The following is a 13,134-nucleotide window of genomic DNA, read 5'->3' as shown; positions in this document are numbered from 1 at the left end:
TCTCTCTCTCTCTCCCTCTCTCTCTTTTTCTCAGATCCCTCCCTGAATCAGTAGCAGAAATGACCACCATTAGGACTCTTGTTTATTCTGGAAGAACTGATAAGGTTAAAAAACTTAAAAAAAAAGGCACCTGGCTGTCTCAAACACATGCCTGACAGGCCAACCAGTCACAAGAGTGAACTTATTTAATCAAGCAGGAAACTGAAGTCATAGCTATTTGTACCTGATGTTCAGCCATCTGGCTTTCTGGACTCCTGCCGGGCTCTGGGCTCTCACTGAGTTTCAGCTCAATGGCCTCCATCTTCGTAGAGATGGACTGGAGGGAGTCCTGGTACTTCTGCTGGCGTTCCAAAGCTTCATAGAGTGTGCGCTGCTTCTCACTTATCTACACCAGAAAAGGGATATTACCCAATGCTTCCCAGCCCCTTATCTTTCAGATTACAACATTTCTTTCTTCAGTGCTTTACCTCTGTGGCCCAACATAGGGTATTCAACTGTGGACTGGATGTGTAAACTCTCCGCATGTATTTCATAAGACAATCGCTAAGGTTACTGGTGTCTGGTGGGCACAAACTAGTCCACCTTGAAGACTTACCACATTCTTTAAGGTTTCCCAAGAACGCTGCAAATCACCCAGTTTGGCAGTAGCGGATGGCTCCAATCCTGGTTCATAGAACTCCTGGGATGCAGATGTGCTGGGGTGAATTTTTGCAGCATCTGTCTGCAACCTCTCAGCAGACAAGGCTTGGTAATATGCAATGTCCTGTGAGTGCAAAGCACAGTATTGAATTAAACGAAAAGACAAAGTCTAGATTAATATGCTCTGGGTACTGTTGGTCATGTCAAGGAAAGGTTTCAGATCTACACCTTTCATGGGGCACTACAAACTAGTAAATTAGTAGTAAACTCTCGTAACAAGAAAAATTTAAAGACTGTATCAAAGCACACTATAATTGTTTCAGAATTTGGGTTTATATATATCAAAAAACAACTTTACCAGTATTTCAAGTTGCCAAAACTCATTCTTATTCTATGTTTGTTAAATGGAAATACAAAGGATTTAAGCAGTACATATGTATTTAAAGGTTGATTAGAATAGCAAAAAAGGAGAATCTTAATGATCTAGTTTCTAAAATGTTGCCGAATGTATTCATTAAAGTTTTAAATAATTAAAAAAACTACGTGACTTTAATAAAATTAAATCTACAGATGCAGCCAGATCTCCACTATTTGTGGGTTCATTATTTGCAGAATTAATTTAAATATTTTGATATTAAATAAGAAAAATGTAATGTGGAAGTTACAACTACTCTAAGAAACAAATAATATAAAGGTTTTCTTCTATTCATTTCCTTAAAGTAAACACACACAAAAAATCAAAGTGAATGATGAAATATCATGCTTTCAAATTTTTTAAATCTATTATAAGTAATATTACATATTTTATTTGTACTGATAAAATTTACTTTATCAAGAGATATAGTAAAGATATATCAAGAGATATAGTAAAGATGGTTTTTAATTGTTTCTACGGTTATTTATCTGTATTTCAGTAGAAATTTAATTGGGGGAGTAATTGCTATTATAAAGTTCATTGTTTTTGCAGTTGTACTGTTGAAGGGAATTATGTCAGCTTAAAACACCTGAGTCTTATTGATAATCATGTATTGGTAAAAAGTATTGAAGAAGGCTCCAGCCATCTGAGAAACAAATGTAGCAGTGTCATGCGGTAGAATGAATTCAGACTGGGACAGCTGAGATTCTAGCGAAATTCTCCTCTTGTGTAGCTATATAATTGGAGCAAATAACTTATATCTTGCACACTGGTTCGCTCGTTGGTCCAACCTTGGGTGGGATTGAGGATTATATGAAATAATATTTGAGTGGCTGTGACAGATTCTACCAATTTTGTTGTTGTTCCTGAGGTCTCCAGATGAGTCCCCAACATTTATTGATGATATTGGAACATGGAGACTGCTTCCTCTTTATTCCTAACCCTGTCACTGTCTTGAGTGAATTACTCTTCATGTCCTTAATAGGTTTAGATCCATTGATCCTCACTCACTCCCACCCCACTTCAGTCCTCCACACCCTTGTATGCTGCCATCGCTCAATTGGACTTTTAGTTATGTCTAAAGTTACTTAAACCCCTTTCTTGCCAAGACTCTTGTTTCTCTTACTCTTTTAACCTTTACTTCATCCACTTGGAAAACTGCAAACATGACTCAATCCAGAGTCATATATGCATGTGTGTGTGTTACTAACACACACACACACACACACACACACATACACATGCAATCCAAGCTGTCAAGGAGATACTACAACTTCTCAAATGTTCAGAAGTCTGTGTATATTCACACTCACCTTTATCTTATGCTTGCCAGTTTCACTGCTTAAACCTGACTCTCCCACAGACTCTGAGAATCCCATAAACTGCTTTTTCAAGGACCTTGGTCTATTAACATCCTCTCTGGCTTTGTTGACTTTCTCTCTTCCATCCAAAAACACCTACACACACTGTTTCTTTTATTTGTTTTCTTGAGGGATATCACATTTTCTAAAAAGTCCGTAATTCACAATGTGATGGATCGTCACACGTGAATGCACTTGCACACACAGGCTCCATCCTCATTTCTTTGTTTTCTCCCTTTCATTTCATAATCCAACTTCTGAAAGGGTGATTTTCATGGGACTTTCTCACCCTCGATCCACTTCTAAATTCCAGTTTGGGCTTTGATCCTGATGACTGCAGAGCTTGCTCTCACCAGCTCCTTCTCTATGACAAAAAATGATGAATTTTCATCCCTTCCCTTGCCAGACTTCTAGCATTCAATGGCACTGACAAACCCTTTCTGGAAACACTTTCAAAAAAATCTCTCTGTTCTCCCACCAGCTTTCTAGTCATTCACTCTTTCTCTTTTGTAGTTTATTTTCCACTCACTCGCCAATAGTGGTGAATTGATAAGCTCCAGACTCACATATCCAGATGTTCATGCATATCCTGTAGGCTCTTCAAAGTCACCATTTCCAAAAGGAACCAATTTAGGAAAAAACAATGAAGTATTATCCATCTTGCAATACACAGAATGCCTTCTCACTTAAGCTACAAACTTGGGATTTATTCCTGATTTCTCCTCCCCCTTGACATCCACTGCTTACGGGAGGATGGAGTGCTAACGATGCGTATCTCGGCCACAGCCTTGGTTCAAGTTCTCATTACAGTAACAGCTTCCTAACTCAAAGGTTGCAAACTGGCAGCTTCTGGGCTGCCTGTGACCTGCACACATTTAGTGTGGCTTATACAATGTTTTAAATTGTTTAAAATCTCTCTTCATGAAGATAGAGAGATTTCATTAAAATTCACATTCATAGCTTGTTTTGCAAACCACAAGGTATGGTAACACTGGGCCCTGTGTCTTTGTCAAAGTAATGCTAACAGAGGAGACATTGCCTCATTTAGGTGGAGCAGGAGCTGTCCAGGCCTCTGTAGTCCCTCCTGGCCTGTTTCTCTCATTTTTATCACCAGGGTGGACCAAGCATGAGACTGTGTAACTTCTGTTTCTAACAGCTCCCCTGGCTCTGAATTTGCACACTTCTATTCTCCTGTCCACATTGATCCAGAAGTATCAGTTCTATACACAGCTTCTCATTACATTCCCTCAGTGGTTAAATATTAGCTTCTGGAGGAAGCTGAAATTCCTTCCTGTGGCATTCAGGGCCTCCATGATGTGGTTCCCATAGCCCTCTCAGTCTCATTTCCCCCCTCTCCTCCTCCTCCAATGTTTCTCCAATTACACTGAAACTATTTGCAGCTGCCTTGATGGGCCATTTTGCTTCCCGCCGCCACAGCTTCCCACAGGTGGTTTCCTCTGCCTGAAAGTCTTTATCTCACACGACCCAACCTCACTTCAACTGCCTAACTGTGCTCCTCCCTTAAAACTAAAGGGGGCCATCCTTGACCTCTGCCTGACCCCAGCCAGTTCAGGTGCTTTCTCTAGGCCCTCCCACAACACGGTGCTGCCCTCGGCCACACCACCTGCCACCCCGTCTTGTAAGCGTTTGCCTGTCCTCACATACACTGTAAGCTCCCTGAGGGCTGTCTGGGTCGGTGCTTTTCGTCTTCATCCTGAGCACGTTGTGGAGTGTTTGGCAAGTAACAGGCAGGCCTGTATGTTCATAATAAATCATGCTTGTAAATGCACTTTTATAAATTCTATTATTTTATATACATGTAAAGTAATACTATTACTGTCCACAAGGAAAAGCAGGAATGGCTTTAAATGGTGTAAACATTTTACATTAGATACTCTATTATAAATACAGAAGGCCCCCAAAAGAGCTAGAATAAAATAAATTTATTGCAAATAATTTTTTTCTGGCAGTCTCTCTCTCTCTCTCTCTCTCTGTGTGTGTGTGTGTGTGTGTGTGTGTGTGTGTGTGTATGGCTCATGCCTACAGATAGGAATGACAACTCTTGGTTTCTTAAAAGGATTTGAAAATATGTCACCTTTTATAGATGATTTCTATTTATTTGAGGTACATACATTCAATTAAAATAAATCAGTACTATCAATAACTACTAAAGTCAACAGTTGATGTAGTGAGGAGTCACTGTTAAAAATATGTTTCTCATTGCTTATGTGCCTAAGTTTTAAGAGTTATGAGTAGATTCCTAAGGAAATAAATTTGGACAACTGTAGCTACTATTTGGTCAGCATTTTCTAGTTTAAAAAGCACTTTCACGATTAATGTCACATTTCATTTTCACAATGTTGTGAATTAAGTAGTATTGCTTCTCACTTACAAATGAGGGTATCAAGGGACTTCCCAGGCACACTCAGCTTAGAGGAGGAAGAGCTGCAACTCAGTGTGAGCTTTTAACTTGAAGGCCAACGACTTTCCCATTACACTCTTGCTCCCTCTTTTCAAATCTATTCCTCTCTCAGCTCTTCTGCAGAGTCTAAGCCTTGGCTTGCTTCTAAGGGGAATCAAGAAGCCTGCAGCAAAATCTAGGAATGCCTCGGTATTTCTACCTTCAAGTAAGCTAAATTGTTATTACATTTTAGCTAATAGCCACTGTCAGAGACAGAATACACTGACTGTGAGTGGGACCAGGTAGTTACATAATGGAGATCTACTTGCAGGAACAGCAGGCACAAAACCTTTTTTTTTTTTTTTTAACAACTGTGATTTTATAAAGCAGTTCTATTTGGCTGCTCCCTGAAACAGCTGTATGCATTCTGTGCACAAAACTCAGGGTTTTTAATCTGAAAACTGAAACTTAAGGGGATCCTACATGTCTTCCTCAGTTTCAAGAGAGAATTTTATAAATCCAGTGCATCACTGGTCATGGTGTCATATTTTTTCATTGTCTTCTACCTTACATTGCTATACAAAAATAACATGTGGCCGCAATGATGGGGTTGATTTGTTTGATGAACACCAGGCATAATACATTTCCTTTTTAACAGCTCCCTCAGAGTAAAGCTGTCTGTCTTAATCTAAGTAAAGGCATTTTACCCTACTTTGCAGCATCACATGTAAGTATTTTAGATTAACAATGCAATTTAACTGATGTTTTCCTGTGACTAGGGAGAGGAGAAGAATTAAAACAAAGCCCAATCTCACTGAGTTTTAGGATCTGATGAAGCTTTGCGGTTAATGTCAAGAAATAATAATAGAAATGTTTGCATGTTTCATCATTTTTAGGGCACTTTCATGTATACTTTGACACTTCGCAAGAAGTAGCATGGAGATCTACAGTTTTAGAAAAGGTATATTCTTTCCACAAAGTCTCAAATAAGTATTTATTATTCAGTTCAAAAAATTTGAGAACCTAAACCCTATTAAATAGAATAATTTTTTTCTAAATAATAATCAGCCGACTATAGCTCAATTTCTCTAATAACATCTGTAACCATAGGGAAGGACAAATCATCAAAGAATGAGTAATACATATTTTAAAATCAGAATTTGAAGAACACTTTCCCAAATTCCCCACGGATCCCTGAACTTCTCCTTTTATGTTGCTGTTTTTAGTTTCCTCTGATCACATTGTTATTATCTGTCCCACGTCTGCCTTTCTCTCTAGACTGTCAGGGCCTTGCAGGTAGGGCCATGCTGACTCCTTCTCAGCTGCATCCTCAGGAACCAACACAAGGTTTCACGCTGAGTAGGTGTCAGAATGTATTCGATGAATGGATGAGTTGATAATTTCCCTAGAATGAATGGATGAGTTGATAATTTCCCTAGAGCTATCCTGATTTTTACCACGAGAACTGTGTAAGTGTATTAACTAAAGGTTTCATCACCTTGATGTTCCTTTCCTTTTTTAATGAGGGGGGATTCTCTTTATCACAGAAATCCTGTGACAGTCTGAATGCTTCTGCTTTAAAATAAAAGTAATATAATTGAATTATAATATAGGTTATAAAACATTTGCTCTGTTTAATGCTTCTCCCTTAATAATACATAGCAACTTCTTTGAAAAAACATAATTTCATAGGATAGTTTACATTTTTTAGTTGTCTTCACTAAAAAAGTATTATTTAACGTGCATTAGAAGTTTTCGGTTACTATAAACGCATCTTTTTGATTTCTATCTAACATTTGACATAAAACCTTTTTGACATTTAATTTAGTATTATCTACATTTAATACATGGTAAAAGGCTTCTTATAACAAAATGGTTATTTTATTTTCCCCATTTTATATAAAATAAAATTTAAGATTATTGAAAGATAAACACTCAAATCTACTAGGCATTCAAGTATAAATATGGCAGACATTCCTTACATTGGTACACAAGTTGCAGATAAAGAAGTCTGACATAATAAATAGAAGTTTCCTGTCTTCAAAATCTGAGCTGGTAAATGCCAACACTATTTTCAATGCATGTTATAAAGCCATTGAATCATGTTATTTTACAATGGTGACACACATCTTTCATTTTCTGTTGGATGCAGAACCCCATTCCAGATGATTGCTGGAAACTAAGGCCATAATGTCTTAAAACAGGGCCTTCTGGGCTATCATTCCCATGACCTAATTTTTGTTCATCCCATTTTCTGTAGCCCAGGAGAGGAGATGACATACTGAGACACATGACAATCATAGTTTGTGCAACTATAACACCTAATAGTGTGTCCCTGGAACCAAATGCAACAAAGTCTGAGATTCACACCCACGATCTAATGGAAACAGAGAATGGAGTCCTGCATCTGCCCAGAGATTATTGCTAGAGGAATGCCAAGTGGGAGGTACCTGGTTAAGAGAAGCATCTGTATTAGCCACAGGTGAAGGGGAGCGACAGGCAGGTGGAGAGGAAATCTCACTGTTGGTTCCCTCCTCCCCAGACTCCTCAGTGACCGGTGACAGCAAAGTGTGACAGCGACCTGCAGTCATCTGCCACGTAAAATGTAGCCCAAAGGACATGAAAATCAATTAGCTATGTTAACGTAAGTCCCGTTCAGGCATAGACCAAAACAGAGTTAATTATAAAACGAAGGTTAAAATTACTGGGACCCAAATTCACATATTAATCCTGTGTTAGTATTTAAAAGTTCTGTCTTCAAGAGAACATGATGCTAATAATCATTTGTAAAACAATCAGGGATGGGGGTGCATAAGACATTGAAGTTTTGTTGTTGATTAAATACTTCATTATTTTCCTTTCTTTGGAGAGTTTGTGGCTTTATAAATAACTGGAAAAATCACGAATCATACAAATGATGAAAGCTCTACGAAATAAAGCTTGGTCTTTCGCGGACATCTCAAGTCTCAAATATGGTAGGGAGATAAATGCACCCAAAGTACTGTATTGCCAAATGGGCTCAGGTATGGTTACTCATTACCTGAGGCACAGCACATTTGAGGGAAAATACACAGCACTGGAAAACATTATAGTCAGCAAAATACTCAATGCATTTTAGATGTCGAGTGTATAGGACAATAGTGGTGCAGAATAGAAAATAACAAAGTTGATTTATTTTAATCCAAAGCCAAGCTTTAGATGGTCTGTTTTCATATTTTTCTAATAATAGCTGTTCTTCTAAATTGTATTACACATTTATACAGTAGAGTACATGCACATATGTAGTTAGCTAGTTAGCCTGGAAAACACAACTAAATATATATGCCATGAATTTCCCATCCCCCAGACAACTAAAACACTGTGCAAATAAATTAATGTTTAAAGCTCAGAGACTCTCAGTATTATTGCGAAATTATAAACAAACACAGGGCAGACCTCTGACACGTTAAGTAATTCAGCTGTCTGGAGCACAGTTTCATTTTAACTGTCATTGTTTACAGTGTCAAAGATTGGCCCGGCCCAACGGTAGTCAAAGAGAGTTAAGGAAACTGTTCCTCCCTCTGAATCTGCAAGATCGAAGGCTGGTCCCTGAAATCAGCCACGGAGAGGGAACATAAAGCCACTCGCCAGGTTCCAGTCAAAGAGCAAAGCCGCGGGGACCCACTGGATCCTTACCATGACCACAGAGGGGTGGGCCGAAGGCGTGGGGAGGAGCTCCCCATCCAGGTCCTCTGTCCCTTCCGCCAGCCCCTCGACCTCGGTCACCGTCAGCAGCATGGTGGCGTGCTTGGCTTTCATCGTCAGCATCTTGCACTTGGAATTCAAAGAAGCGATCTGCTCCTGGTAGCCCTTAATTTTCTGCGCCAGCTCCTGAGGAAACATTTCCCCCACCGGGGTGTCAGAGCAGCATCAAAAGGAAACAGAAGTAGTAGCGTTCATCTTCCTGCAGGGCGGGCCAATGAGCGCACAGAGCCGCGCGGGCCCGGGAGGCAGGATGTGGAGGCGGCGAGTCCTCCTGCATCTCGCTACCGAGCCAGACCGCGGGCTGCGCGGCGCGGCGCAGGCACAGCCAAAGTGCCCGGGCCCGCGTCCCCGCGTGGGTACAAAAGGAGAAAAGAGGGGTTGAGGCCGAATGAGTGGTTTCTAATCGCGAGAGGCCCCATATGGAATCATGAACTTCCGCAACATTAGGAACTGACCACTTTCTTAAAAAGCAGAAAGCATCTGAAATTTACCAGATGGTTCATGCCATGGAAATTAGGTCATGTGATGGCTAAAACCACACCAAAAAAATGCAAGGCTCAGCTCTTACCCTACTGAGCACATTCAACAGAGATGACAGTCATTTATTTTACATAGGGTCACACAGTCAATAGCCTGTCTGTTCCTATGTCCCTAAGAATTTTTTTTTTAGATAGGCTAGATATTGCATATGGAAATCAGAATTTTTAATGCAGATTGACCCCCAAATAAAATTTTGTATATTCATCAAATTTTCTCTTGCGCACTTCATCATGTCTCAAATGTTGCCGAGGCTTTAACTAGAACTTTAAACTTGAAGTGCAATTCGGATTTAGTGTCTTTTAATTTCATTTGATTTTGAAAAAATAATTTGTTTTTGTTTTTGAGCAGACAAGAATGAAAAAATATATTATGAGAGATAGAGGTTTTAAATATTTTATTAAGAGCTTATTGGAATATATTCTGGATAGCACATAACCCTTAAAAAGGTAACTATAGATTCATTTTAGGAGTATGGTAATTCTAAAATATTAAAGTTTTACTTTCTTGCTTAAATATTTTAAGTATCGAATATTAAAATTATACTTTATTGCATCTTTAAAAAAATGAAAATACATATTTCAAAACATGATTCCTAAAAGTACAAAACTATTATTCCTTTTTATTTTTTTATTTGGCTTCTTTGTTTGAGAGGCTGGCATTTATTGTATGCATAGAACAGATTTTGTGGGCCAGGTGCAGTGGCTCATGCCTGTAATCCTAGGACTTTGTGAGGCTGAGGCGAGGGGATCACTTGAGGTCAGGAGTTCAAGACCAGCCTGGCCAACATGGTGAAACCCTGTCTCTACTAAAAATACAAAAATTAGCCGGAAATTGCTTGAACCCGGGAGATGGAGGTTGCAGTGAGCCAAGATTGTGCCACTGTACTCCAGCCTGGGCAACAGAGTGAGACTCCATCTCAAAAAAAAAGAACATACTTTGTGACAAAAATATTAAATTGTAATGTCTTTAAAATAATTGTGTACATACATACACATACATTCATATATATACACACACATATACACATGCACACACACATATGTACACATAGTCATCCCTCAGTAACTGAGGGGCACTGGTTCCAGGAACCCTCTTAGATACAAAATTCACAGATATTCCAGTTTCTGATGTAAAATGGCATAGTATTTGCATATAACCTATGCACATCTTCCCAAATACTTTAAATCATCTCTGGATTACTAATAATACCTAATACAATGTAGATGCTATGCATTATAAATAGTTGTTATACTGTACAATTTAGGGAATAATGACAAGAAAAGAAGATCCACATGTAGAGATGCAACCATCCTTTTTGCTCCTCAAATATTTTCCATCCATGCTTGGTTGAATTCATGGATGCAGCACCTATGGATATGGAGGGCTGACTGTATGCAAAACACACGCATGCACATGCACACACACACACACACATACATACATTTTGTTATTATTGTTGTTTTGTTTGTTTCCTCCTGCCCAACTGAAGCTGAGTGGAGGGAAAACAGTCCAGCAGAACTCAGCCAGCAGGCAGTCTTCTTGACTCCTAATAGTATAGGAATTGTTAAAACAAGGATTTAAAAAGTAGAAATCATTGCTTCTTTACCTCTGGGGATGCAGTTAATTAAACCTAATAGGATTTTTAAAAACAGTGATTGAATAGCTATTTACTATATCTCGTCTAGTGGCCAGGACATGGGTACTCAATAATTGACATTTACTGTAACTAGTTAATACTAGAAAAGAGCTCTAGCAGATAACTGGACTCTTTGAATTTCAAGTCACCAAGCTTTTGCACAATAGTTTGCCATTGCACAAAAAATTTAAGGAATCTTTTTTATTATTTTATTTTTTTTTATTTTTGAGACGGAGTCTCGCTCTGTCACCCAGGCTGGAGTGCAGTGGTGCAATCTCGGCTCACTGCAACCTCCATATCCTGAGTTCAAGCCATTCTCTTGCCTCAGCCTCCCAAGTAGCTGGAATTATAGGCATGCACCACCATGCCCAGCTAATTTTTGTATTTTTAGTAGAGACATGTTGGCCAAGCTGGTCTGGAACTCCTGATCTCAAGTGATTTGCCTGCTTTGGCCTCCCAAAGTGCTGAGATTACAGGCGTGAGCCACCGTGCCCGGCAATTTGAGGAATCTTTATGAAATAGACGGAGTTAGAATTAGGCCTTCCACCCTTTATAATCACATGGCTGGGCACAGCTCCCTGCTGCAGTATCCTGCAAAGATGTGCCCACACTGACAGCAAGTGACCATTTCTTAAGCCGCAATTCTCAACCTTATTGTCCACAAAACTCATTTGGATTGTTTCTTTAAAAAATGCAACTCTGGTCATCACTTTCAAAGGTTTTGATTTACTAGGTGTATGAGAGTCTGCATTTCATAATTAGCCCATGTGACTCCAATGCATGTGACTTCCACTGAGAAATAGTACTCTACGACTTACTTCTGTAAGTGTAAACCTCTTGTAATCTCATTACCTTCGAGGGTTGGTTATTCAAGCTGTGGTCAAATTCACTAAAATAAAATGGAACACTTGGTTTAATGTTACCCATTCTCCTTATAAAATTTCTGAAAATGTTTATAAAGGTAGGAATTTCAGGTAGAGTGGCCACTGGAAGACAAGCAGCCCTCTGTGGCTAGTCTCCGGTATTCAGGAGCAGGCTTTCCGCATCAGGTGGAAAGAAAAGAGGTGTGAGTGTCCTCTCCTATGATTTAAAAGTGACAGGATGATTTTTTTTCAAATTAAATGCAACTTTTGAAAAAATATTATTATTATTATTTTTTGAGACAGAGTCTCACTCTGTTGCCCAGGCTGGAGTGCAGTGGCGCAATCGTGGCTCACTGCAACCTCCACCTCCCAGGTTCAAGTGATTCTCCTGCCACAACCTCCCGAGTAGCTGAGACTACAGACACCGTCACCACCCAGGCTAATTTTTGTATTTTTAGTAGAGACGGGGTTTCACCACATTGGCCAGGCTGGTCTCAAACTCCTGACCTTGTGATCCGCCCACCTTGGCCTCCAAAAATTACTGGGATTACAAGTGTGAGACACCGCACCTGGCCGAAAAATTATTTTTAAAAGTTTGAATTCCTTAGGCATAAATCAATGATCAGTTATTTTTAAAGTTATTTGTAAGAAAACTAGATTCACCATAAGATTGAAATTCAATTAAAACAAGACAGAAAATACAGGAAGAAACTCTCTTCCCAATTTGTATGTTATCATCAGTTAAGCTTTCTCCACTCAGCACTTTCCTTCCTGTGTTTGTTTGATACATACAATGAAGCTCACACAGGACTGCATCATTTTTTACATGAAAATGTGTTCTAAGTCACAGTTGGTTTAAAACTAACAAACGTAACATGGATGTTCAGAACTGTGGAAGAAAATGTGACAAAATAAACAGCTCACTGGACCAAGAGTCAGGAAGACATAGTCCACTGCTGACTGAGCTGAGTTCACTCTGTGACCTTGGGGGACTCATTTATTTTCCTGGGACTTCATTATTCTCTTTTGTTTAATTAAGTAGCCTAGATAGTTTCTGTTACAGTGGAAGAAAAATCACAGAATTTGGAGACAAAGATACTGAGATTGAGTCTAATTTCAATCAGTTACTAGATTTGGGAGCTCAGGAAGCCACTTTTTTCTAAGTTCAGTTTTTTTGTCAGTAAAATAAAGATGATTTTAAAAAAATCCTTACCCCAGCCAGTCGTGGTGGCTCACGCCTGTAATCTCAACACTTTGGGAGGCCAAGAAAGGTGGATCACTTGAGGTCAGGAGTTCGATACCAGCCTGGCCAACATGGTGAAACCCCGTCTCTACTGAAAATACAAAAATTATCAGGGCGTGGTGGTGCGCGCCTGTAATCCCAGCTACTCGGGAGGCTGAGGCAGGAGAATCGCTTGAACCCGGGAGGTGGAGGTTGCAGTGAGCTAAGGTTGCACCACTGCACTCCAGCCTGGGCAACAGAGCGAGACCCCATCTAAAAAAAAAAAATATATATATATATATATATATATATA

At 39.4% G+C, this 13,134-nt stretch overlaps 1 protein-coding gene across 1 annotated transcript in view; it reads right to left on the bottom strand.

Annotated features, from left to right (window-relative positions):
- Positions 1–13,134, bottom strand: part of LOC116463154 (nesprin-1-like) — a 532,795-nt gene that overhangs the window by 181,092 nt on the left and 338,569 nt on the right. Inside the window, exons 90-94 of the mRNA XM_058434482.1 lie at positions 8,846–9,017; positions 8,492–8,721; positions 7,267–7,407; positions 596–763; positions 224–385 (exon numbers count right to left, since the gene is read on the bottom strand). Coding sequence (XP_058290465.1) covers positions 224–385; positions 596–763; positions 7,267–7,407; positions 8,492–8,721; positions 8,846–9,017 — 873 coding nt within the window. The remainder of the gene's footprint in view (positions 1–223; positions 386–595; positions 764–7,266; positions 7,408–8,491; positions 8,722–8,845; positions 9,018–13,134) is intronic.

The sequence above is a fragment of the Hylobates moloch genome, unplaced genomic scaffold (assembly GCF_009828535.3).
Source record: "Hylobates moloch isolate HMO894 unplaced genomic scaffold, HMol_V3 SCAFFOLD_28, whole genome shotgun sequence".
Lineage (NCBI taxonomy): Eukaryota > Metazoa > Chordata > Mammalia > Primates > Hylobatidae > Hylobates > Hylobates moloch.
Note: the sequence above shows the minus strand (reverse complement) of the source record. Positions and strands in the feature narration are given on the sequence as shown.